This window comes from Pseudonaja textilis, chromosome Z, assembly GCF_049901715.1.
Source record: "Pseudonaja textilis isolate UNSWEBS1 chromosome Z, rPseTex1.2, whole genome shotgun sequence".
In the NCBI taxonomy this organism is placed as follows: Eukaryota; Metazoa; Chordata; class Lepidosauria; order Squamata; family Elapidae; genus Pseudonaja; species Pseudonaja textilis.
In genome coordinates this window covers 115,729,665-115,756,698 of record NC_142008.1, presented here as the reverse complement: position 1 = coordinate 115,756,698, position 27,034 = coordinate 115,729,665, and the positions used below count along the sequence as shown (strand labels likewise).

The 27,034-nt window shown below is 39.2% G+C and overlaps 2 protein-coding genes across 2 annotated transcripts; both read left to right on the top strand.

Moving 5' to 3' along the window:
• Positions 1-283: 283 nt before the first annotated feature.
• Positions 284-2,539, top strand: LOC148124303 (vomeronasal type-2 receptor 26-like). The gene is made up of 3 exons (XM_087916164.1): positions 284-489; positions 1,483-1,799; positions 2,520-2,539. The coding sequence occupies exons 1-3, from the start codon at positions 284-286 to the stop codon at positions 2,537-2,539; spliced, it is 543 nt and encodes a 180-aa protein (XP_087772290.1).
• Positions 2,540-2,582: 43 nt separating this feature from the next.
• LOC113452854 (vomeronasal type-2 receptor 26-like) lies at positions 2,583-12,676 on the top strand. Its single transcript, XM_087916163.1, has 4 exons — positions 2,583-3,398; positions 7,294-7,512; positions 8,241-8,367; positions 11,778-12,676. Exons 1-4 carry the CDS (start codon positions 2,583-2,585, stop codon positions 12,674-12,676), a joined length of 2,061 nt encoding a protein of 686 aa, XP_087772289.1.
• The last annotated feature ends 14,358 nt before the right edge of the window (positions 12,677-27,034 follow it).

Genomic DNA, 27,034 nt, shown 5'->3' with positions numbered 1-27,034 from the left:
AGTATGCCAAATCAAAACTCTAGTGACTTTAAGTGACACTGAACAAAACATTCAGCAATGACGTCTTCAATGGAGATAAAGAACAGCTACATTTGGGCAGAATCATTGTCAGGAACTTTGACCCTTTCAGTCTCTTTATCTATTGAGTCTTTTGGCCAAAGAAAATGCTTTGCTAAAGCTTAAAGCCAGCTTATCTAAATATAGGATCTAGAGAGTACCAGAAATGGTGCTTCCCCATAGTTTGAAAGAGACAAGATTTGATAGAATTTTTGCCCAATGGTTGATGAAGATTGTGATCGTGCTGCTGTACAACAGGGCAAACAAAGCACAATCAGTTAAGTGCACTAGAAATAATGGCCTTCATATTCAGCATCAATGGTATAAGGCAGGTGACCTCCTCATTGGTGGGATTGTGTCACATATTCATTATGTGTTCCCTACATTTTCTTTCACTCAAAACCCTACTCAAGAGTCATTTCAAATGTCACTGTAAGTATTTGCTTCCTGCCTTAATATGTGATATTAGTTTTGGTTTTAATCTAATGATTTCTCTGAATTAAAATTTCTAGTTATCTTGTAGATGGCTCTATCATATCAGTAAATGAGAATATATATTCATCGAGTTTGAAATGAGGGGTCCTTGGTCTTAGCTCAACAACAAGGACCCTTCAGTTTTATCATATCTGTAACTAGAGATAGATGATAGACAGACAGACAGACAGAGAGAAGGAGGGAGGGAGAGAGAGAGAGAAAGAGAGAGACATGATAGACAGGAGAGAGAGAGATGATATACAGGAGAGAGGGGAAAGAGAAGAGAGAGAGAGATTTACAGAATTTAGAGCTAATAGAGACTGAACAGAGAATATCAATTATTAAGGAAAATATTAACACAGAGGCAATCTGGGTTTTGCATGTGCACGAGGGAAAATGTTCTCTTTTAAGGACACAAGTTCACATCTTTAAAGATTGATGTTATCTCTTCGTTTCCAACTTATCCAGAATTTAAGCAGCTGATTCTTGCTTACAATTTGTTCCTAATTAATTAAAGTTTTATTAACCAGTAGCATCTAAAATTAGATTCCATGTGACAAAACACCAATAAAGGAGAGTATTTGCAGTTTAGTATTGAAAGAGGGGTCCTTGGTGCTCTCTGAGCTTGGTTGTTCTCTTACAGATTTTTCATTACCCAAATTAAGTAACATTATCAGTTGTAGACCTTTTTCTGGACTAGCACTGATGATGTTGCCCAGTTTGTACAATAAAGCAACTGCAACAAAACAGCTAACCTCAAGGAGCACCAAAGGAGAATAACATTTATAATACTTTATTAAAATGTAAACATCTATAAGGATTGCAGGAAAATGGAAAATTCCAGTACAAATGCTTCAAAACTGTCTGTGTTAGGTTGGGCCATTCCTATCACTTTTAGTGAGATAAAGCATGGTAGAATTATTTTGTGAAGGTTGGTTTCTTTATTTTCAGCGTGGTGACAAAGTTCTACCAACACGCCTTGGCTTTAGTATTTGCCATTAATGAGATCAATGAGAATCAACAGATCTTGTCAAATGTCACTCTTGGATTCCATATCTATGACAGCTATTCTGAATCAAAGATGACCTACCAAAGTTGTCTGGATCTGCTCTTCAGATTGCATATGATTATCCCCAATTACATATGTCATACTAAAAGAAAAGTCATAGGTACCATTGGAGGATTGAGCTCTGAGACATCTTCATGCATGGCAGATATTTTTCACCTGTATAAGATTCCACAGGTAGGATCTAATGTATGGAATTGCAGTATATTACAATTATGCAAACATTATCTACAGTATATTAAGGATATGGATATATCCAGAAACTGTGGTTGTAATATATATTTTTTTATTTTGTAAGAAGTCATAATTAACTTGATTCCAGTGGACATCATCTATAGAGGATTAAATCTGAATACTACTTTCAGTAATAAATCATCTGAGTTATGACTAAGTAGAAAAAAATTAACTCATGAAAATATGTTATCTATGCTCTTAAATCAAACATTGATAAGGGTTTAGAAGAAAAAGATCTGTTTTTTTTCTTGGCTTCAGTGGAACAAATAAAAGAAAAATGGTTCCTTTACAAAGTTAAATACAAAAGTATATATTTATATAAATTATGTTGGATTCTTCTGGAAGAGGAAAAAACTGTAATTAAATATATTGTAAAGAAAGTATAAAAAAGGGAGTCCTTGGTGGTCTCTTAACCAATCTGTTTTTTTTTTCTTGCAGACATTTCATTACCCAAACTAAGTAACAGCATCAGTGCTTAGTTAAATAATCATGCTATCAACCACTAGCACTGATGATATCACCTATTTTGGGTAATTAAATCTTTGCAAAACAACCAAGCTCAGAAAATACCAAAAACTCATTTCAACCTTGAGCTACAGCTATTCTCCTTTAAAGTATATAAACTAAATCTAACTATTCCCACTATGTTCCTTTCTCATTCTCATGTTTTGTGCCTTTCTACCCTAAGATTTCTTATGGGTCATTTGAATCTAAAGTCACTGATGACTCACCTGTATCTTCCTTCTATCGCATGGCCCCCAATGAAGCCCTTCAGTATGAAGGTTTAGTCCAACTCCTTCTGCATTTCAGGTGGAAATGGGTAGGACTCCTCACCATAGATGATGAAGCTGGAGAACATTTCTCAAGGACTCTGGAGCTAAAGCTTTTGCAGAATAGAATCTGTTTAGAGTTTGCTGAGAGTCTTGACCAAATTATGCATTTGGGTAAATTTATAGAACTGGTGTACCAAATAAATAAACATGTTCACATATTTTCAGAAAAAAAAGCCAATGTAGTCATTACACATGGTGAAACTACAGCCTTTATATGGTTGGCTTCTATTGCGGTGGCTTCAACTCTCCTTCCAACAGATTCTGAACATGAAGAGAAAATCTCTACAGGAAGAGTATGGATTACAACCGCCCAGATAGATTTCACACTGCATGTTGTGCATAAAGGACTTGATATCCAGATGTTCCATGGGACTCTTTCCTTTGCAATTCACTCCAAACAGATTCTGGACTTCCAGGAATTTCTTAAGAAGATCAAGCTTGCCGATGCAAAGGGAAACAGCTTTATCAAACATTTCTGGGAGCAAGCATTTGATTGCTATGTTTCTAATTCTGACAAAGCAAGAAACATTGATGAGGCATGTACTGGGGAGGAGAGGCTGGAGGATCTCTCTGCATTTTATTTTGAAATGAGCATGACTGGCCACAGCTACAGCATTTACAATGCGGTTCATGCTTTGGCACATGCCTTATACACTGCTCAGATATCTAGGTCGAAGCACAGAGTTAGGAGAGAAGAAACCAAGGAGTCATTCCAGAATATACACCCTTGGCAGGTAAAATGTGCTCTTTATGAAAGCTTATCTGAAATTCTCTCCATTGATACAATAGAATAGTACAATATTGAATATCCTATTACAAGGTTTCTAATTTTATTACAGTAGTTTATTCAAAGATTATAGGTAGTCCTTGGACTACTGTGGCAATTGAAACCACAATCTGTCACAAAGACAGGGCCATAAAGTCTGAAATCATGTGATTTCATTGCTCAGCAACAGACTAGTTTTATTATCACTAAAACAAGGACCAAGCATATGTTCCTAAGCAAGGACCACACGTGATTGTAGCTACTCAATTCCTGCTGGCTTCCCCATTGATCTGCTTGCTTGGAAGCTGGTAGGGAATGATAGAAATTGTGGTCATATGACCGCAGCTCACATTATGGGCACTAACATTATGGGCACCTCATGATAATGTCACTATAGAGATGCTGAAATGGCTAAAACTCCAAGGACCCATCATAATGCTTATTCAGAACCTTTGTAAATTTGAAATGTCAGATAACAGATAATAAGAGTTGGAAGGTACCTTGTAGGTCATCTAGTCCAACCCCCAGCCCAAGCGGGAGACCCTACACCTACTGCTGACAAATGGCAGTCCAATCTCTTCTTGAAAGTCTCAAGTGATGGCGCTCCCACAACTTCGAAGGGCAAGTTGTTCCATTGGTTGATTGTTCTCACTGTCAGAAAGTTTCTTGTTATTTCCAGGTTAAATCTCTCCTTGTTCAGTTTCCATCCATTCCTTGTCTGGCCTACAGGTGCTTTAGAACAAGGGTTGCCAACCTTTTGAACCTCAGGGACCACCAAACTCATAATTTTAGATCCCAGGGACCACTAACTGGTTCTGAGGGCATGGCCTAATTTGTGGGTGTGGCTTGATGGTCATGTGACTGGCTGGGCATGGCTTGTATGTAAATATTATAAATATTTATATAAATATTGATTTTTTATTAAAAAAATAGCAACTTTTACCCAAAATCAGGCAAAGCAGGCAAGCAGATTGAGTTGCTAACAGAATCACAGATTCATTTAGAAATCTATCTATCTGCCATTGGCTAGCTCAGTCTGTCACATAAAATTTGCTTGCGAGCAAACTCACAAAATTAACTCCCAACATACCATGTATGTAAATATTGAATTTTTGATAAAAAAGCAACTTTTATCCAAAATCAGGCAAAGCAGGCAGATTGAGTTGCTCACAGAATCATTCAGTGATCTATTTGCCATCAGCTAGCTCAGTCTCTCAAATTTACTTGCTGTGAGTCTGCACTGAATTTGCTTGCAAGCAAACCTTCAGTCCTAAGGGAGGTTAGGCTGTGCTTAGCTAGAAAGCAAGAAATCCAACCATTTCCTGCTTCCTAGCTAATCTAAATCTCCCAGCACACCAGAACAGATGATGGTGGGAAAAAGAAAAAATAGCAACTTAGCAGACAAGTTTGCTGGGTAAGGATTGAGTGGGTGGGGAGGGTTCCCACAAGCCATGTGGGATGAGCAGCCTTGTGTTTCTGTGCAGCCAGGATTAATTGCTTTGGGGGAGGGTGCTCTGGGAGTGAGATTTCTCTGCGGCCCGCCAAAAAATTTTCACAACCCACCAGTATGCCGCAGCTTGCTGGTTGGTGATGGCTGCTTTAGAAAATAACTTGACCCCTTCTTCTCTGTGGCAGTCCCCCAGATATTGGAAGACAGCTATCATGTCTCGTATCATTTGTTCATGTCATTGAACAAATGGTGATTACCTATATAGTGTTGAAAGCACTAAGCAGGTTATCCCATAGTTACACTTCAGGAGTCTTATGCTAGGCAAAGAGGTTTGAAAGAGCTTATTTGGGGGGGAAATCATCATAATTCATATGAAATAATCTTTCCTGGTTAGGAAATCTGCCCTATGCTAAACCCAGGAAATTTCTACATTTATATATGTATTCCTCATTATATGAGGATGTTACTCTCCTTAAACGATTGAGATCTGATAGTTTTGTAGTTGAGAAATTATATTTTGCCCAGACTGTTATTTTTATTTAAAACAATTCTGATAAAACTGGGGTGGGAATTCTTTGAAGAACTAAATAAAATCATATTAAAATATGTTTGGCAATGGAAAAAAACAAGAATAAGATTGAAGTTGTTACAAGATACAAGGGGACTTTGGGTTGCCAGATTGGGAGCTACATTACCAAGCTTCTGCAGTTGTCTGGGTGAACGAATGGGTAAATCTGAGATATAAAAGATTATTAAATTCAGAGGGACATGTTCTCCATTTGAGATGGCGTGCTTTTCTATGATATGCAAAAAATAAAATACCTGGATACTTTCAAAAACATTTTGTTAGGAATGCATTATTGTTAGTATGGGGGAAAAAATCAAAGAAAGACACTGTATGAAAATATCAATCTGGCTCTCCATGATAGAGGCACTGACACATCCGAATATGATTAATATGGAAAAAGATATAAGATATATAAGATATTATAAGATATAAGAGCATTTTGAATGACAAAGGGGAACTCAAATCTAAATGTGAACCAACGAAATGAATCAAGGGATTGATTTAGCATGGTGGCCACATGTGCAAATACAGTCAAGATAAGAGAAAGATCTATTGAATATTAAAATGATAGTAAATTTTAGCTACCTAATAGAACTAGAAAAATGGCAGAAACTTTTGGATAGAAGCTGAACTAACAATGTCAATGGCATATAAGGAAAATCTATACAAAATGTTTTATAGGTGGCATATACCACCATTGAGACTAGCAAAGTTGTATGAAAAATTTTCAGCTAAATGTTGGAAGTGTAGTCAGATACCAGGTTCATATTACTATATGTGGTTATATGCCCAAAGGCAAAAAATAATAATACTGGATTAAAATACATTAGAACAAATGATAAAGTAATACATAGATTTGAAACAGAAATATTTTTGCTAAGTATATTACCATAATAATATAATAAAGGGAATAAATACTTAATTTTACATGTATTGATGGCAGCAAGAATTGTGTTTGCACAGCACTGGAAAAATGAAGAGATCCCTACAAGATGAAAGTGTTATAAAAAAAAAATAGAATGTGCTGAGATGGATAGATTAAGACTTAAAAGAAAAGAAAAGGAAGAAACAGAATACTTTTTAATGTGGGAGTTGTTCTACCAATGGCTAACTAACAAAAACAGCAATTAGAATCTAAAAAGAATAAAAAGATAAGTTTGTAAGTTTGGATAAACTAATTGTATTATTACTTTGTGACTAATATTGATATGTTTATTATGATCACTATTATGATTAATGTTGTATCTCTACTTAAAACTAACTGTGCCCAGAAAACACACTGTTGACATAGATATGGAACTTTTTATGTGAATTTAAAAAATGTATTAAATAAAACATATATTTTTTAAAAAAATTATGTAACTTGCGTCACAACTGCTGTATTTATGAGCAGTAATATTTTGTCAGCCTCTTCTCACATATAAGAATAAACTTGGAATATTGCTTGATCTGTTTTTAAAGATTTGAATTCCAGCCTGAATATTTTTCTTATTCAACAATAAACAAAGGATTGCATTCCTTTACATCTCAATACAACATAAACATTCAGTATATTTCTCATATTGTTAGGGACAGGTTTAGTTTCAATGGATATGAAAGCTGGTACTATCTTTTAAACCCTCCAATCATTATTTTAGGTGTTATTTTATAATTATCATCTAACATTATGCTGATCTAACATTTCACTTTTCATTTCCATAAGTAGTGCCTAAACAGCTAGGTGCTACCCATTAGCAACTGTTTTTTCTTCAATTTTTCTCTTTTATTGGTAGAAAATCTTAATCCATCCAGATAATAACTCTTTACACTTCTTTCCATACTGTACCTGACTCTTTCTCTTATTAGCTACATTCATTTCTGCAGAGGATTTCATTCAACAACAGTGCTGGAGATAAAATTGCATTCAACCAAAAGGGTGAATTAGTAGCTGGATTTGACATTATGAACTTGATCACATTCCCAAATAAATCTTACATAAAAGTTCAAGTTGGGGAGCTGGATCCTACATTAAAAACCTTCATGATTAAGAAATACCAAATCCAATGGAACAAAAAATTCATTCAGGTGGGTTTCAATGGGATGATCTTCAGTGATAGAATTCATGCATAACCTGTGCCACATGCTTAGACTTCCCATGTGCTACAAATCAGCATGTGATAGATATAGTTTTAAATAAGAATTTCTTTCCAAAGTCACTCCAAAGAATCTTGGAAAAGATGACTCATCAGATAATAGATCCAGATTACACTGGAATTTGCATTCATTTGAGAGAAAACACTAGATGCATATTATCTATTGTGTACCTGATTACTCTCTTGCAATCCTTTCCTCTCAAATGAATGCAAATACAAATATTAATTCTCTTCTTGAAAATTATTCCCGTGCTGTGATGAGCACTCCCAATCGCAAGGAAATGGGGGTGAGAGGCTTTAAGATTTGTTCTTTTATCTGTCTTTCTCTTGAGTCCAGTTCCAGAAATCTTCCCCACTGCTTGGCCTCAGCCAGCTGTTAGGGTTCACATCCTTCTGATATTGTAAAGCAAAGGAAAACTGAGATAAAATCAAAAGCACAGCCATACTCATGGGACTTTTTCCTAGTGACTGCTTTGCTTAATGACCGAGTCACCTATCCCAATTCCAATCACTAAATTATGACTACCTACATGCCTCAATTGCGCCTCAATATATAATCCATCCAAAGGCTTATAAATGTTAAACACTGGAAATTCATTTACCATAAAGCAAATTCTAAGATCTTGTTCCTAATAATGGTTCTTTCCTATTTTTAAATAGGTGCCACCTCTTTCCTTATGCAATGATCCTTGTCCATCAGGATACCGAAAGACAAAAAAGGAAGGGGAAAATTTTTGCTGCTATGATTGTGCTCCATGTCCAGAAAGAATGATCTCAAGTCAGAAGGGTAAGAAAAATAAAATAAAATAAAACTGCCATCATACAGTATTATTATTTCATCATAAACACACATTTTACAGTACACTTTAATATTGTAACTTATAATAATACACAGCAATCAATTTATTTATTTAAATGCACATGTGCATTAGCATTTTTATGTGAGTATCCATTGGTGTGTCTTTATTTCTGTGCATGCTAAAGCAAGAGATGGATATCCATCAAAAATTATATGATCTAAATCCAAGGTAGCATGAAAAGGAGAATGAAGAATTTCAGATAGGACCATTATGGTGGAATTCTTGTGACCAATTCATTGGCATAAGAAAAGAAGGAATGTCAGTATAGGTAGTCCTAAGATTGAAATGATAATTGGGACTGGGATTGATGTGAGCTAGGGATGCTGTCATAAAGCATAATGTTACATAACTGCACCAATCATCAATAGTAATCTCAGGAGGTCTAGAACAATTCATCAGGGCCATTTCACCATGGCCAACTCATTCATACAACTCACCACAGAACAAGACTTACACTAAGATTAAAATAATCTTGGAGTAGAATAATTAAAGAGAGGGTGCAAAATGACATGTGAATTACAAATATAAATATTTTTTAACTTATTTTAAATCATTAAATTGAATTGTTGAATTGTCCCATGGTGAGTTGTCCCATATCGAGTTGGCCACAGTGAATTGCCCACAGCAAGTTGTCCCATTCTGATCTTAGTTGTCCCAGTTACTATTATAACATAAAGACCATTTAGATTATTAAGAAAGGACTAAATGTGACTGCAGTCTTAGAAAAAAAGCTGGCAATTAAGGGTTGCAGATGACTGGGCATTGCAAGCAGGTACTTTGGAGTATAAGGAGGTTGGAGTTGATGCTATAGAACAGGGGTGTAAAACTCAATTTCATTGAGGGCTATGGTTGACCTGGGGAGGCTGAGGGGCATGGCCAACTGGGTGGGCATGGCTAGCTTGATGCCACTCCCCAAAGTGCTGGCATGTTTCCTTTTTTCATTGGGTAGACCAGGCCAACCACCACCCTGGCTATGTCTTTTCTGTTCACACTGGTTAGACTGTGCCGAAGGTATGCTGGCCTGCTTTCCTGTGATGACCTGGGGTGTGGCATGAAGGCAACACAGCCAGAGAACTGGTATGAGTCTCTTTATTGGCATCAACTTTGCCCCCAATGTCTCGTTTACTCTCTGGACTGGAAAAAGGCTCTCCCATGAACCTGCAGCAGCCTCTAGCTGCAGATATTCCAGTCCAAACTCTGTAAGCAGAAAGACAGCAATCAATCATTCAAGCAGGGCAAGATAATGAGTCCCAGAAGTGAAGAATCACAGCAATAATTCCAGAAAGACAAGATAAGCACATAGAAGCATAGAAATAATCCAAACAGTCAGGAGGAATTCCAGGAATGTAGGCCACAACTCTCAACAATTGATGAATTCAGCATTTGTTCCCAGCAAACACCCCTCCCAACTGCCTCTCCTTTAAACTCCATGGGCAGGTGTGCTTTGTGAAAGGAATCGGGGCCCTTTTCTGCATTCTTCCCTACATGCCCTAGGATGAGGAGGGGGTGGGCCTTGGTCTTCATCTGAACTCCCTCTCCCCTGTTCTACCTCTCCCATGCTCTGTCCAGCCTGCCTTTGTCCTTCCTCAATTTCCTCCACATCCAGTGGAGCCACTCTCCTACTCTCTGTCAGCTGTTCATCTTATCCCTCAGATTCAGACTCCAACACTGGGTAGACCGGGCTGAAGCTATCCTGGCCTGATCTTTCCTCTTCACACAAGCTAGACTGGGTTGAAGCTTTGCTGCCCCGATTTTTCTTCATCCTGCATAGACCAAGACCATCTTTCCTCTTTTCATTGGGTAGACCAGGACAGCCCCTCTGGCTGGATCCAGTCATATCATGGACCAGATCTGGCCCATGGGCTTTGAGTTTGACACTCCTGCTATAGAGCAGTGGTCACCAACAGGTGGGCTCTGGCCCACTGGTGGTCCATGAGAAAATTTTGCAGAGAAATGTCACGCCAAAGCATTCCCCAAAGAAATTAATCCAGGCTGTGTGGGAACACAAATCTGGGCCACCCACATAGCCCGTGGGAACACAAGGCTTGTATCACTTGCATTGTGAACAACATGAGGTAATGAGTGGAGGGGCGAAAGGGCAGAGGAGGGTAACTTGCCCCACTCACCTCATGTGCCTCACCTGGCCACCCAGCTGATTCTTTCTGCTTTTCTTCTGCTGCTTTTGGCTACACGCAAGGAAAGCAGCAGAAGTCATTCTTTCTCTCCCCCAAACTCCACCAGAAATGAGTCTTTGGGACCCTGCAAGCATCCTGCTCCAAGAGGCTGTGCCGGCAAAGACTCATTTCTGGCAGAGTTTGGAGGAGAGAAAGAGACTTCTGCTGCTTTCCTTGCATGAAGCTAAAAGTCTCTCCCCACCTCCATGAATGAAGATGGAAACTGTATCCTGTGATCTGAAATAAAGATTGATTGATCGGTAGAAAAACGGGGTGGGGAATTTTCCTGCAGACTTTTTTGGGGGATTTTCTCAGGGTCTCTGCAGATAGAAAATCCCCCCAAAAGTCTGGGAAAATCCCCCCAAAAGTCTTCAGGAAAATCCCCACCCTGTTTTCCTACCAATCGATCATTCTTTTGGGGAGAATCGCAAAATACTCCCCCTCTCTCCCCCCACCCCCAGGAATGGAGCTGAAAAGCAGGTTAGGAATGTGGCTGCCTTGGAGGGTGTGGGTGGGTGTGAGGGAGTTCTCTGTGTGTGTGTGTGTTTGTGTAAGAGAGGGGGGAAGGGAGAAAGAGGGGGAGGGAGAGAATGTCATAGACAGCCCTCCAAGATTAGATCAGATCTCTCTCTCTCTCTCTCATTCTCCCTTGAGAACGGAGCTGAAAAGTAGGGGTTAGGAATGTGGCTCCCTTGGAGAGGGTGGGAGTGTGTAAGGGACATCTGTGTGTGTGAGAGAGAGAGAGAGAGAGACAGACAGACAGAGAGAAACAGAGACAGAGACAGAAAACATCACTGCCAGGCCTAAAGGTTGGATTGGATCTCTCTCTCCCTCCCTCCCCCCTCTCTCTCCCATCAACGTCAGAAAGCCACTATCAGTCAAAATTCATATTAGTGGTCCATGGGATTTAAAATTATGAGTTTGGTGGTCCCCCAGGTCCAAAAAGTTGGCGATCCCTGCTATAGAGGCTCAGCCAGCAGAGGCTGCTATGGAGCATGAATAAGCAAGCAGTGATATGGACTATAACTATCAATATGGTGATATGGACTATATATTTTTCCATAGTATTTGGAATACATTTCAAAACACATGTGACCAGAAGATTCCAGTCCAAAGGATAGTTGGTATTCTTTCCAAATAATCATATCTTCTTCTACTTCCAGACATGGAAAATTGTAAGAGTTGCACCAAGGATCATTTTCCAAATGAAGCTCACATACAATGTATTCCTAAGACACTGAACTTTCTGGCTTTTGAAGAATCTTTGGGCATTACTTTTGCTGTTTTGGGTCTTTTTTTCTCTCTTACTACAGGTCTTGTCCTTGCAATCTTCATTAAGCAAAGGGATACTCCTATTGTCAAAGCCAACAATCGTAACCTCACCTATGTTCTCCTTATCTCCCTCCTCCTATGTTTTCTTTGTTCAATTATGTTCATTGGACAGCCAAATAAGTCGACCTGCCTCCTTCGACAAATGACATTTGGAATCATCTTCTCTGTTGCTATTTCTTCTGTTTTGGCTAAAACCATCACAGTTGTTGTAGCTTTCCTAGCCTCAAAGCCAGGAAGCAAATTCCATAAATTGGTAGGGCAAAAGTTGGCCTATTCTATTATTAGCTTCTGCTCCTTCATTCAAGTAGTTATTTGTATTATTTGGCTGAATACATTTCCCCCATTTCCACATTTAGACATGGAGACACTCTTTGGAGAAAACATAATCGAATGTCATGAAGGTTCCATCACCATTTTTTACTGTGTCTTGGGCTACATGGGCCTCTTGGCTCTTCTCAGCTTCACTGTGGCCTTCCTAGCTAGGAAGTTGCCAGACAGTTTCAATGAAGCCAAGTTCATCACTTTCAGCATGTTTGTTTTCTGCAGCGTTTGGCTGACCTTTGTCCCCACCTACTTGAGCACCAAAGGGAAGTACATGGTGGCCGTGGAGATCTTTTCTATCCTGTCTTCCAGTGCTGGTTTACTGGGATGCATATTCACCCCCAAAATCTATATAATTATATGGAGACCTGAACTCAACACTAGAGAGCATTTAGCACATAAGAAATAAAAAAGGAAAAAGACTAAATCTGAAATGTGGTCTTTCAAAAGACAACAGGATTGTTTTTTCCTTGATGAAAAAAAAAAAAGAAAATATTTCATTTCTCATCCAAGAAATTTCATCAGTTGTGATGGCGAGGGAGGATGGAAGAATAGATACTGACAGTTGAGACTGCATGGTGGAGGAAGGAAGGAAGGATAGGTTGTGATAGGATGGTGGGAGGGGAGATGGAAGGATTGTACTTCTTTACTGTTCTCTGGTAGTTAGCACTCAGTGAGAACTCTTAAGGCCTCTTGGAAGTTTATCTGTGCCCTCACCTTCACCTGAATCAGAGTGCAATTGGTTGTGAATTCTTGGCACTGCTTCAGCAGCTATATTATAGACTGGAGATGTTCTCTTTTACCCCTCTTTCAAACCATTGACCCTCATTTTCCAAATGTGGACTTTGCTGTCTTCAAAAGTCAAAATAATTGGATATTCCTGCCTGCGGCTTTGCTCTGCATTAGGAGGGCTTCTCATTGAGTCCAATGCATCAAGAAAGACCAAGCCGGTTCAGTCTTGGATGAGCAGCCCCGAACACGCGCTCAGGGAAGCTCTTTTATTGAACACACATTGTTAAACGTCACAAAAGAGAAAGTTCAGTCTACTTTACATGTTAAAAGAGTGGGGGTCTCAGTGGATACATTGTAGTGCCCAATCACAGTGCTTAAGGGATCCAAAGTAACCAATCTGCACCTGCAGTCCAGCTAGTAGCCCAAGGTGGGCAGCATCCTTTTGTTCCTGATACCTGCTTTCAGCCTACGTGAGGTCTTGCAGGTATCGAAACTCCTTTGCCTACGTGAGGCTTGCAGCATATATCAAAACTCCTTTGCCTATGTGAGGCTTTGGCATATGCCCAGGCTGTTAGATGTGGATTCGCTGCTGCACCTGGCCAGCACAATTAGTACTAAGTAGATCTATTAGGAAATATTTTATCCATATAACTAATAATCTCAGGCTCAGGAAATCTGGAGCTCCAAACAATTTCAAGTTTACTTCATGCTACCTGTTCACAAGAATCTGATCTGATCATAGCAAATTGGCACCAGATATGAGTCAATGAATTTCAAGGGTATGTGTGTGAATTTGGTCTCCAATGAGAGTTTAATGACTCCAAACTGATGGTGCATTTGATCTTGTCTTCAAGTTCAGCTCTAATCTACAAATAAAGTATGTACAAATTTGACTTTTTTCCATCACAGATGTTGATGTTTCTTTAGGAGGAATGTAACGTTTATTTTTCAGGACTGAGCTCAACACAAGGGAACAATTAATCCATTGAAAAATAGAGATATGATTATTCTCACTTAGCAACTGCCTTATTTTTATGTAAAATGGTGCTGAAAAAATAACTTTACAACCAATACCTCCATTTATTACCTTTGCAACATTAATGTCATATGATCACCATTACAGTTGTCCAGTGTGACATGTTCTTTTTCCTTCCTTCCCACTTTCAGTGTGGCGAGATTGATAAGGTATTACCAGATAGTAAGCAGGTGCACAATGAGGAATATACTTCAAAATGAAAGTTGTTGTTGTGGAGTGGCAGAAAAACATGAGGCAAACTCAGAACGAACTTCAGCGTTTACTTTATTGAAACAATAAAGGGTTACTGTGGCTGCTGCACTAACAAGGCAGCCAGCTGGCGGACAACATCTGATGCCGTCTGACAGCTCCCTTTTATAGCCGGTTATCAAAAGGCATCAGCCAATAGGAACGGTCCGTGTTCCCGCTGGAAACACAGACTGGAGTGAGGACTTCAGCTTAGTCTTTTCTGAATGCCACACTCCTTTCCCCCAGAATGGAGCATGCGTAGTCTTTTAGATAACTCGGGCACTTGCGCAGGTGGCCAGATCTTCTAAGTCCTGATGAAGCTGCTGCTGGAAGGAACTTCTCTGCTTGCTGGGCAACTTCTGGTGCCGACGAAGCTGGCATCTTGGCTTCAGGTGTTTCTTGGTGAGGGACTGATGGCTGTTCAGGTAGGCTTGCATTCTTGTCGGATCCGAGGGAAATTTCTCTGGGCGCCGGTGGTTTCTCTATTGCAGGAACATCTTGCGGGCCATCTGCAAATGCACTCCAATGCCTCCTAAGCTGATTGATATGGCGGTGCCAGATGCGCCCATCTTGCAGTAGGACCCTGTAAGACTTAGGACCAGTTACCACCATAATTTGCCCAGGCATCCACAAAGGGTGTCCCGCATAGTTCCAGGCATAGACCTGGTCATTCTCAGCGAACACCCTTGCCTGGCTTTTTGACCTAGGGGTGTGACTGGGGGCATAATGCAGATGGAGTCTGTCTAGGGTGGTCCTCAGACATCTACCCATAAGAAGTTCAGCTGGAGACTTATTAGTAGCAGCACAGGAGGTTGTTTGCTGGGTCAGGAGGTACTTAGTGAGCCAAGAGTGCCAATCTATAGGCCCAACCTTGCCAGGGCCTCCTTAACTGATCTGACTGCCCTTTCAGCCAGGCCATTACTTGCAGGATGAAAGGGAGCTGTAAATGCATGCCTTATTCCTAGGTTGGCTAGGAAGACCTCAAACTCACAGGAAGTAAACTGGGGCCATTATCAGACAGGATGGTGTCAGGGAGGCCATGGGTAGCAAATATCCTTGATAGAGCCTTAGTGACAGCTTCTAAAGTTGTGGTGGGCACCAAGGTCAGTTCTACCCATTTAGAAAAAGAATCAACCATCACCCGGAACGTATGCCCATGAACGGGGCTAGCCAGATCCATATGCACCCGGGACCAAGGAGCCACAGAATCTTCCCACCTGCCTGGAGTGGATGTGGGTGGAGCAGGTCTGGTAGCTTGGCATGGCTGACAAGCATTCACTCAACTTGTAATCTGAGCATCCATGCCTGGCCACCATACATAACTGCGAGCCAGGGCCTTCATCCTGACAATGCCGGGATGGCCCTCATGCAGGACCTTTAAAACTGAGTCTTGCAACTTGGAAGGGATAACTACCCTCATTCCCCAAAGTAAACAGCCTTGCAAAGAAGACATTTCTTGCTGGCGAATTTTGAAAAGCAGGAATTCGGGGCATAAGGGTGCTGGCCACCCCCTTCCCCACCAGTTAAGAACTTGGGTGATTACCTTGTCCCTGGAAGAGTGGGCAGCGATATCGAGGGCAGTGATGGGGAGTTTGAGATTGTTGATCTGGAAAACAGCTTTAGTTGGTGCAGGATCTTCCACAGGAACAGGCAGAGGGCAGCGACTAAGAGCATCAGCATGGCATAGACTCTTGCCAGGACAATGAACCAGTGTATAGGAATAGGCAGCCAGAAATAAGGTCCACCTGGTCATTCCTGGGGACAAAATCTGAGGAGTTTTTCTCTTGCCAGACAGAAGGCCTAACAGAGGCTTGTGATCCGTGATCAACTTGAAATAATGTCCATATAGAAACTCATGGAATTTTTTGACAGAAGCAGCTGCAGCCAAAGCCTCCTTGTCAATTTGGCTGTAATTACACTCAGCTGGGGAAAAGGTTCTGGAGAAAAAGGCAATGGGTGCCTCAGAACCATTAGGCAGTCTATGACTTAAAACAGCACCTATGCCAAAAGTAGAAGCATCTGCTGCTAAAACTAAAGGTAAATGTTCATTAAATTGTAACAGGACAGCATTGGATGTAAGTAATGGTTTGACAGCATGGAAGGCATGGGCTTCCCTAGGTCCCCAGTGCCAGGGGGATTGCTTGTCCAAGAGTCTGTGCAGAGCTCTGCAATGGAAGCTTTATGAGGCAAGAATGAAGCATAAAAGTTAAGAAGTCCTAAAAAGGCCTGGAGCTCAGTTTTGTTAGTTGGCGTGGGTGCCTTGTGAATACCCTTACTTTGGATTCGATTGGGTGAATACCAGAGGCATCAATTCTGTATCCCAAAAATTCTACCTGTGAGGTGGCAATACTGCACTTGTCTTTATTTACTTAAGGCCATGCTGTCTGAAACGATAGAGGACCCCTCTGACTCTTTGCAGTAACTGAGGCTTGTCAGGGGCAGATATTAAAAAGTCATCAAAGTACGGAACTACGCTTGATAATCCTTGAAGAAGTCTTTCCATTAAGGATTGGAAAATTCCTGAGGCTACACTTACATCAAATTGGAGGTGCCTACATTTGAAAGCTCCCCTGTGCGTTACAATAGTTTATAGTTCAGTATGTGTCATCAATAGGGAACTATTGATAGGCCTGTGACATGTCTAATTTAGCGAAAATGGTTCCTGGCTCAGAAGAATGTAGTAGGTGCTGGATAACAGAGACTGGATAGGCGCTGATTTGTAAATATTTGTTCAATGACGTCTTATAATCCACGCAGATTCTCATGCTCCCGTCTTTCTTCAGGGGTGTCACTATTGGGGTTTCCCATTTTGTGAAGTCCACAGGCTCCAATACACCTTGTTTAATTAATTTGTCAAGCTCCATGTCTAATTTGGGGCGGATAGCAAAAGGAACCCTTTGAGGCTTTAAATGGATTAGTCCTGCCTGAGGGTCCAAGTTGAAAGAAATTGGGGTTCCTGAATAACAGCCCAGCCCCTCGCTGAAAACATCAGCATAGTCATTAAACAAGCATTTGTAATAGAGTGGATTCTGCTTATATGGAGGCCAAGGGCAGGGAAGCAGTCTAACCCCAACAGGCTAGGGAGGGCACCATCCACTACCACTAAAGGCAAGTGACCTTTAAAATTTTGAAATTGTACAAAAAACTTGCCTTTTCCGATGACTGGGATGGTTCTGCCTTGGTAGTTGCGTAGGGTTAACTGGCAGCCATGAAGCTTCTTCTTAGCCATTCTGGGAAGTAGTTGTTTCAAGGTGCTCCATAAGATAATGGACAGTGCTGAGCCTGTGTCAACCTCCATCCTGCAAGGTTTTCCTTCTATAGAAACAAAAACGCTAATTTTGTTAGAGCCTTTGTTAGTCAGCTTGGCTTGATAGCAGGTAGAACAGTCTTCAACTTGTTTTTGGAAATGTTGGGTTGTCTGATTCTTTTAGGCAAAAGTCTTTCCTGCTTGACAGATCCTGGCTAAATGACCCTTCTTTTGACATTTTAGACAAATGGCATTCCTGAACTTGCAGGATGCCCTGAGGTGGTTTCCCCCACAGTTTAGACAAATGGGATGATGCCGTGGAGGTAGATTGGGTTTTAGCCTGTTTTCCCCTTGACTGGTTTTTTGCTGCCTGAGGTGATTTACATCATTAGCCTTTTCATAGCCTTCTTCTGAGGAGGCTTCATTGTAATGGATGGCTGAGCTGCCCTGGCTAATTGGATTTCCCTTAATTTCTGCTGCTGAGAGTGCTTATAGTTCAGCAGGTGGGACCCTTCAATTGCTAATTTAAGGGTTAAATCCCTTTTAGCCAATAGACGCCTTTGTATCCTTAAATCCCTGACTCCACAAACTAGTTGGTCTAATAACACGTCTTCCAGATAGTCTCTAACCCCCCAATGCAAGGCAGCTGTTCATAGGGCAGCCATGTACCCACAAATAGTCTCTCCCTCAGCCTGAATCCGCCTCCTAAAAGCATGATGCCTGGCAATTTGGGATGGCTTAGGGGAATACTGGTTGGAAAGAATTTCCTGCAATTCTTCCCATGGAACAGTCTTAATTGAACGTGGAGCTAATAATGTCGTGGCAGTGTCAAACACTGTGGCTCCGCAAAAACTTAAAAAGTAGGACTTTTTCCTATGGTCAGAAATGTCAGCAAGGGCTATGGCATCTAGAAAACAGTCAAATCAGTTTCTGTAGGAATCCCATGTTTCCGCTGTCAGTCTGAAAGGCGGGAATGCAGGGTTCGAAGTCATCTTGACTCAGCGGTGCCATATCTTTCAAAGAAAGTTGAAATTCGCACTTGCGAATAGTGACAGTAGCTCTTAAACTGACATTCAGCTTGGTAGTGACTTCAGCTCTTTTTGTAGTGACTTCGCTCAGTGATTTTTTGCCCGGTTGCCTCTTATAGGAATCCCGCCCTCATCGTCAGTGTTGTGGAGCAGCAGAAAAACCTGAGGCAAACTCAGAATGAACTTCAGCTTTTATTTTATTGAAACAATAAAGGGTTGCCGTGGCATCCGCACTAATGAGGCAGCCAGCTGGTGGACAACAGCTGATGTCATCTGACAGCTCCCTTTTATAGCCAGCTGTCATAAAGTGTGTGTGGGGGGGTATTCTCCAAAGCACCTAAAGAGAGAACATGAAAATGAATGGATACTAATCAAGGCAAGAATCAACCTAGAATGAAGCAGAAATTTCCTGACAAAACAATTAATCAGTGGGATGACTTGCCTCCAGAAGTTGTGGATGCTTCAACACTGGATGCTTTTAAGAAAAGAATGGACAACCATTTGTCTGAAATAGCATATGTTGAGGTAATTCCCCATTAGGAGAATGAGCACGTACAGGGAGACGTATTTGAGAGAAGTGTTTGAATAATACGCACACAGTACACAGATACACTGTACAGTAAATGTAGGTTTTTACTTCCAGAAAAGTTTAAGCAAAGTCCAAAATAAGCAGTCCAAAATCATTCACAGGTAAATCAGTCAGTTTTTCAATCCAGGGATAATCCAAATATCAAAGTCTAGTGTCAAAAGCAGTTCAGTAACAGACTTACATTAAATCCAGTAATATCAGAAAATTAGAAGAAATGGAGCAACGGCAGTATTTTCCAACAGAAGGAAACAGAGATACACTCACACTCTCTTCTGAGACTCAGACTCAGACTAAACAACACAGGTTTCTGGCTCCATCTTATGGCTGTTTGAGAAACCACACCCAATTGCATGCTCTTGCATTCCCTTAAAGATATAGTACTAAAATGTTTATCCTGGTTTATATATTTCTAACCCAAATACCTGTTAGGTGACTTATATTCCTAACATTCTCCCCTTTTGGGTAAGACAATATATACAACTTTACATTCTAAGTACATAATCTTCACAGCTAGCTTTATGTTTTATGGAGCCTTGGGACTTTGTAAATGATCTGCTATATTGTTTTCTGACATACAGTATTCTAGCTTAATCATCTTACTTTGCACACATTGTCTCACATTTAAATATCTTAAATCTGTGTGTTTTGTTCTTGTTTTAATAGCAATATTTGAAGTAATCTGTATTGCAGATTGGTTATCTTCGTAAATAACAATAGGATCTTTTACATCAATTCCCATATCAATCAAAAATTGTTTATACAAAACTAAATCTGTACATAATAAAGACAAACATGAGAATTCAGCCTCCATTGTTGACAAACTTAGATGTTTCTGTCTAATGGATCTCCATCCAATCAATGCTTTTCCCAATAATACAGCAGTACCCGATGTAGATTTTCATGTATTTATGTCTGTAGCAAAACTTGCATCAGCATATGCAGTCAAATTCAGTTCATCTTAAGGCTCCAAATACAATGCATAGTGCATTGTTTGTTTTAGATATCTTAACACATGTTTTGCAGCTTGTCAGTGCCTTTCAATGGGCTCAGTGTTAAATCTCACTAATTGATTAACATGGTATGTGATATCTGGCCTTGACCAATTACTGAGATAAGATAAATTACCAGTCAAAGACTGATAGATGTTCTTATCAAAAACAGGACTTTGAACATCACCATGGCTAAACTCCTGGCTCATTGGGGTTTTAGCTGGTTTACAAAATTCCATTTTAAAACTTTTTACTAATTGGTTAATTTTATCTGCCTGTGAGATCTTGTATCCTCCCCTAGTTCTATCTATCTTTAAACCAAGATATTGTTTGATTTCTCCTAATTGTTTTATTTTAAATTTCTTTTCCAATAGTGAAATTATCTCAGTAGCTTCTTGTTCAGTTTTGGTGATTAATGCTATGTCATCGGTAAATAATAACAATAATGACATTATACCATTAGTTTCCTTTTTAAACAAACATGGATCAGCCAAGCCAGCTACAAAGCCTATTTTAGTTAATTCTTTATTGGTTCCACTCATATCCTGATTGCTTCAAACCATACAGACTCTTTTTCAATTTCCAGCAATCATTATTATCAGTATTATCATTTTTGAGACCTAAAGGTTTCTTTAAATATATAGTGTGTTGCAATGGTGCATGCAGATAAGCTGTCTCTACATCCAAATGATTTACAATATATTTCTCTTTAGCTGCCCACACTAATGCTGCCCTTAATGTAGTAGCCTTCAGACTAGGAGCAAACACCTCATCATAGTCATTTGCTGTCTGATTGAACCCTTATGCTACTAACCTGACTTTATGGGTAACAGTCCCGTCTACACCTGTCTTTAGCTTATATATCCATTTACATCCTATGGCATATTTACCTGGTGGTAACTTAACATTTTCGTATACCTCCAGTCTTTTTAATGATTCCAGTTCCTTATCCATTGCTTTCTGCCAAGCAGCCTGATCCTTAACAGGATACAGTTTTAGTTCACTATAATTACTTGGAACTGTATTCAGTTGGCATACAACACTAGCCTGATATCTATCAGGTGCTCGTGTTACTCGGGTTGAACATCTTGGTAATACAGGGCTAACTGATGGACTTTCCTGTGCCACCTGCTCCTGTTCTTCTATTTCTTCCTGTGCCTGTTCTCCTACTTCCTCCTCTGCTTTCTCTTTAATGGCTATTTTTTGTTTACTGATATCATCTTTAGGGACTATTTGGGTGTCAATAATAATATCATTACTGGATTCCTGTTCCAGTTTATCCCACCCAACGTGCTCTAGAAATTTTGCACTAGCACTACAATAAACATGAGCTGTGCCTTAATCCCAGAATCTAAATGATCTATGGTTGGCCTCATAACCCACAAAAAAATAACTTCTTAGCTCTATGTTGCCCTTACTTGTGAGGGAATATGCACCCATGCTGGAGCTCAAATGTGTGTAGGTAACTTAAATTTGGCTTTCTGCCATGCCAATGAGTGAATGGTAATTCTCCAGTTGTTATATTTACTACATTGTTTAAAACATGGTTACTACCCGTTATGGCTCCACCCCACAGTGTTTCAGGTAAACCTGAATCAGATAACATAGTGCGAGCCATGGCGTGTAATGTTTGCCCTCTTCATTCTATAAATGAGTTATGTTGTGGTCTGTAAGGTTCAGAACGTTTATGCTCAACACCAGCCAATTTCAACATATTTTGGAATCTTTTGTTAACAAATTCAGTCCCATTATGAGTTACTAAAGTAATTACTTTACTTTTCATTTTTCTCTCAGCAAACCTTAGCCAGTTAAAGAAATGTTGGAATTTTTCTGTTTTGTTTTTCATAAGATAGCAGAAACCGTACCGTGAGTAATGGTCCATAATAGTCAAAATATAACAGGCACCTCCTAAACTTGGTTTCTTTTGGTTTTCTCTTGGTTTTCTTTCTGACCAATTATGTCAGCAAAAACAACCTCTAAAAGTTCTTTGGTCTTAAACCCATTAAGTCTGTTTGCTGGAGTAACCTTACTCTTTTCTTGACTACAAGCATTACAGTGTAAATACTTGCTACAAGGTTTCAATTTTACTCCCTCTGACAATTCAACAGTTCGTTTGAGCATTTTGAAATTAATGTGCCCTAGACGTCTATGTAGTAAATGTATACATTCATCATGTGGCTTAACATTGTTATAAACTGAGTTAGCCATCTTCAACTGATGTATTACATATAAATCATTCTTTAAAGTAGCAGTAACACTTTTACCCTCTTTCTCTATTATATAGTTATCTCCCCTAAAGGTTACTACATAACCAATATTAACTAAAGCCCTTACTGATAATAAATAAAATTTCAGTTTAAGTACATATAACATAGTTAAAGCTCCACCATCAAAAACCTACAAATCATTGTTTACAGTTGAGTTGCTAGACATAGCTAAACTAACATTCTTCTTAGTCTTCTGGTGTTTGCCAGTATTCTGTTGTTTTCTCTTCTTACAGAATTTAGCTATATGTCCACTAGCCCCACAAGAAAAAACATTTCCTAACAGTATAGGCAGTTGAAGACAAATCCTCTTCTTGTGGTTGTTCCTTCCTCAGTTGGTCCCTATCCAGCCATCTTCTTGCTTCTTCTAACAATCTTCCAATTCTGTCAATCAATGTCAGTTTATCTCTGGGCAGGACTTCCAGTGAAGATAAATAATCATCATAACTTTCATCCAATGAGGAAAGAATGATATAAACTTGATGCAGCTCTGAAAATATCAGTTCTTTTTCATGTAGCTCTTGAAAAGTTCTTTTCATGAAGTTTAAATGAGCTAACTTATCTCCACCTTTCAGAAGACGTGCTCTAAACAGTTTACGTGTAAGATGTATGTGTGCACCTACACTGTCATGAACATAAATCCTCTTGAAATTCTCCTGACACCTAGTAGCAGACTCTTTTCCACGAATATGGACTAGCTGCTGGTCACTCAGTATTAGTCCAATTATACAAAGAGCTCATTCGTTGTTCTGTTTAAAGTCAACAAGCTTCTTGGCATCATCCTCATTAGCTGGATCCCAAGCATTTACATCTGGTGGGCCTTGAACTACATTCCATAAACCTTCTTTATACAGAAGTAGACTGCACTTCATAGACCAGGAAACATAATTTGTTCCATCCAACTGGGTTATCAGTGATAGACTTGTTGAAGTGACTTGTGCCATCTTTATCAGGATAGTAAACCACAATTAAACAATAAACATCTGTCTATATACAGTACTGTGAATTCACACTAACTCTCAGTTATCTGAGCCTGGTATGGCCTGGGCCCATAACCGGTGTTGAGATAATTTCCCGTTAGGAGAATGAGCGCATACAGGGAGACGTATTTGAGAGAAGTGTTTGAATAATACACACATAGTACACAGATACTGTACAATAAATGTAGGTTTTTACTTCCAGAAAGGTTTAAGCAAAGTCCAAAATAAGCAGTCCAAAATCATTCACAGGTAAATCAGTCAGTTTTTCAATCCAGGGATAATCCAAATATCAAAGTCCAGTGTCAAAAACAGTTCAGTAACAGACTTACATTAAATCCAGTAATATCAGAAAATTAGAAGAAATGGAGCAACGACAGTATTTTCCAACAGAAGGAAACAGAGATACACTCGCACTCTCTTCTGAGACTCAGACTCAGACTAAACAACCCAGGTTTCTGGCTCCATCTTATGGCTGTTTGAGAAACCACACCCAATTGCATGCTCTTGCATTCCCTTAAAGATATAGTACTAAAATGTTTATCCTGGTTTATATATTTCTAACCCAAATACCTGTTAGGTGACTTATATTCCTAACAGTATAGTGTTTCCTGCTTGAAGAGGGGTTTGGACCAGAAGATCTCCAACATCCCTTCCAACTCAGTTATCCAGTTATTCTGATATGTAGACAAGCATTACACATGACTTAAAATGTGCTTTGCACCCTTTGCAAAGGTGTTGGTCAGACTCAAAACTCAATGTTTTAGCCTTGTGTGCTACATAAAACTTTTGAACTCTGAAATGCAATATCTGGTATGTTAATCTGAACAAGAAACAAACTAAGGGATGATAATTCTTCTAACAGTTGTTATCTAGCTTTACAAATTATACTGGTTAGCTGGGAACATCTGGCTACAATTCAGATACTGGTGATCGCTTATTTAATCCTCCACCAGTACAGGCCATGGCTATCTCACACTTTTCTTATTTTTGCCCATCCCATAAGGTCTAATGCACTGCCTTGTCCCCTCTGTCAAGATCTGTATCATCCCAAATTTAAGGAATTGCAATAATCCAAAACAAGTTGTTTCGACATTAGAAACATTTTCACTTCTGCAAGATTATTCTTAATATTACCCCTTTACCCTTGGCCTATTACAAATATTATAATTAATGTCATGAGTTAACTCTCTGGAGATCTGAAAATTGCAGTAGAGAACAACAGCAATCAGCAGAGTCAAACACAGAAAAAATATCCACACTTCCATTCGTGCATAAGGTTAAATTTGGGTGTCAGTAGGAACCTTCTCCATCTGAATTATGAGCAGGTTTGTATAAGGGTGGCTTCAGAGGATCAGTCAATACTCAAAGCGTAACTCTGTAATTGTAAGAACTCTCTTCCCGGCAGTTACAGCTCCATCAAAACTGTTGGGATGAATTGACCATAGGAATGGTGCTTCAGGTTACCTGGAGAGAGAGAAAATGCAGGCAGATGTTTGCCTGCAGGGTTACAAGGGCTAAAGTATGGTTGAGTGTTGTCCTACTGCTGACTTCCCAGATAACCTTCCCAGTAGAAACCATTAAATGTATGGGAACTTCTGCAGTGGCTGTTCCACATGAATGGCATCAGGAAGGCAAATCATTGGTGGGATAGCATCTCTCCTTCATTATGAGTTCCCCAACTATGCATACAATGTGCACCCTTCTGAGGAATCATTTACCTTCCCATTGTAAGAAATCAATTCTCAGTCTGATCCATAAGGTGTTAAATGTTTTTAAGGATTATGTGCCATCAAGAGTTGTCCTCTCTTAGCAACCACATAGACAGATTTTCTTCAAGATAGTTTGTCCCTAACCTGCTCTTTCGAGTCTTCCAACAGTGATGTTACTTTACTGAGCTTTTGTAATTTTGTGACGGACAGTTTGTCCTGTCCTTTTAAAGATTGGGGGTGCTTAACCCTTTGTTTTAAAAATATGAATAGATCAAATTCATATACCTGGTCTGACTATGTCTTTTCACCTTATACCACCATATGTCATTTGGAGGCAGCTCTATGGATAAGCAATCTCTTTGACTATTTACTTAATTACTTGACTTTTGCTGATTGCAGGAATTAAACTTGAAAAGAACCAAGCACTTTGCCCTGTCAATAGTTATGTAATTTCAACATAAGATAAAACAAACCAGGAATAGAAGAATCCTTAATCTTTTCTTGGCCAATTTCCTTCTATTTTGGCTGCATTACTTGAAGTGGAATATATTTTTCATGAAAAGATGAGGACATGTAATCTGTTTGTGATTTCATGAGTTATAAAGAAATAGACTTCTTTTATATTCTTCAATATGATTGTCGAACCAGCTGTTACCTTGCTCAAGAATGAAAACATTGAAGAAATGACTGATTCCTACATTTCCAGCCATTCCTTTCTCTATGTACAGAGTTTTCAGTTTTATATGGTCAAAAATAAGTTCAATTTACGCTACTTTTTATATTGATAGTTGATTTTTTTCTAAAAATTCAGACAAAGTTTTTTTAGCCCAGCTAAGCCCATCTTTTTTGGCTGATTTTATCCTACAAAGGAGAATGTAGAAAGCTTTTCTTACTCTTAATGTCTCATACCTTATTGTTTACAAAAAGCAAATTTAAAGAAGTAGATAGATTAATGTAAATTAAATTATTGTAAGCTACCCAGAGTTATCTCATGGTAAGATGGGCAGCCAACAAATTTGATAACTAAATGAAAAAATGAATGAATGAATGAATGAATGAAATAGGTGTTTGTTTTTATCCCCCACCAAAAAGCATTACGAACTGGAGTGGGGAAAAATAAACAGTATCCAAAGTGAAGCTTATCCTTTTTCTGTTAAATTAAGATCATTTCATATAGAATGGATTATCAATGTTCATAGTGAAATCATTCTCAACAGAAAACCTCAATTTAGAAGCTTTAGGGGCTATATGCTGAAATTATATTGTGAAACAAGCCATGATAAAAACCAGGGACTGTTTGGAGAAGAAGAGAAGAACAAATACATTTAGATACATTTGTACCTGGTTGCTACCTCTATCTTTTCTTTAACTAGAAGTTTAGTATTTCAAGTCAAGAAAGGTATATAATATTGATTCTTCCATTTTATAAAGCACAAGCTGTTGTGGACAATTGAAATCTTATTCAAAGTAAAGTATACAAAGTATAAAACAGTATGCTTTAAACATGGCAAGTTTAAGATGTGTAGACTTCAACTCCCCAAACTCCCCAGCTAGCATGATGGCACAAGAAATTTTGCAAGAGGGATGTTTGGTAGTCAGAATTTCCAAAGTCTCCTTTTCTTTCATTTAGCATATTCTTCAGTCTCTTTTTCCTTTCCTTTCATTCTGTTTTCCCTTCTTTCAAGCTGTCAACAGTTCTTCTTTCTCCTTCTCTTCAATTTTTTTTACATTTTGTGGCATTCTATTTATTTGCATTGTTGAAAGGTTACAAGAAGTTCTCTCATCACCCAGATCATTTCATTTGCAGTGTTGTGACAAAGTTCTACCAACACGTTTTGGCTTTGGAGTTTGCCATAAAAGAAATAAATCAAGACCCCCAAATCTTGCCTAACATCACCCTTGGATTCCAAATCTATGATAGCTATTCTGATTCAAAGATGACCTACTGTACCAGTTTGGACCTGC

What these genes read in the sequence shown, in the direction of transcription:
- LOC148124303 (XM_087916164.1), top strand. Translation starts at nt 284, where the DNA reads ATGAAGATTGTGATCGTGCTGCTGTACAACAGGGCAAACAAAGCACAA. An exon ending in GAGTCATTTCAAATGTCACT is followed by an intron (nt 490 to 1,482) that starts GTAAGTATTTGC and finishes CTTTATTTTCAG; the next exon opens with CGTGGTGACAAAGTTCTACC. An exon ending in ATCTAATGTATGGAATTGCA is followed by an intron (nt 1,800 to 2,519) that starts GTATATTACAAT and finishes TTCTACCCTAAG; the next exon opens with ATTTCTTATGGGTCATTTGA.
- LOC113452854 (XM_087916163.1), top strand. Translation starts at nt 2,583, where the DNA reads ATGGCCCCCAATGAAGCCCTTCAGTATGAAGGTTTAGTCCAACTCCTT. An exon ending in AGAATATACACCCTTGGCAG is followed by an intron (nt 3,399 to 7,293) that starts GTAAAATGTGCT and finishes TTCTCTTATTAG; the next exon opens with CTACATTCATTTCTGCAGAG. An exon ending in GGAACAAAAAATTCATTCAG is followed by an intron (nt 7,513 to 8,240) that starts GTGGGTTTCAAT and finishes ATTTTTAAATAG; the next exon opens with GTGCCACCTCTTTCCTTATG.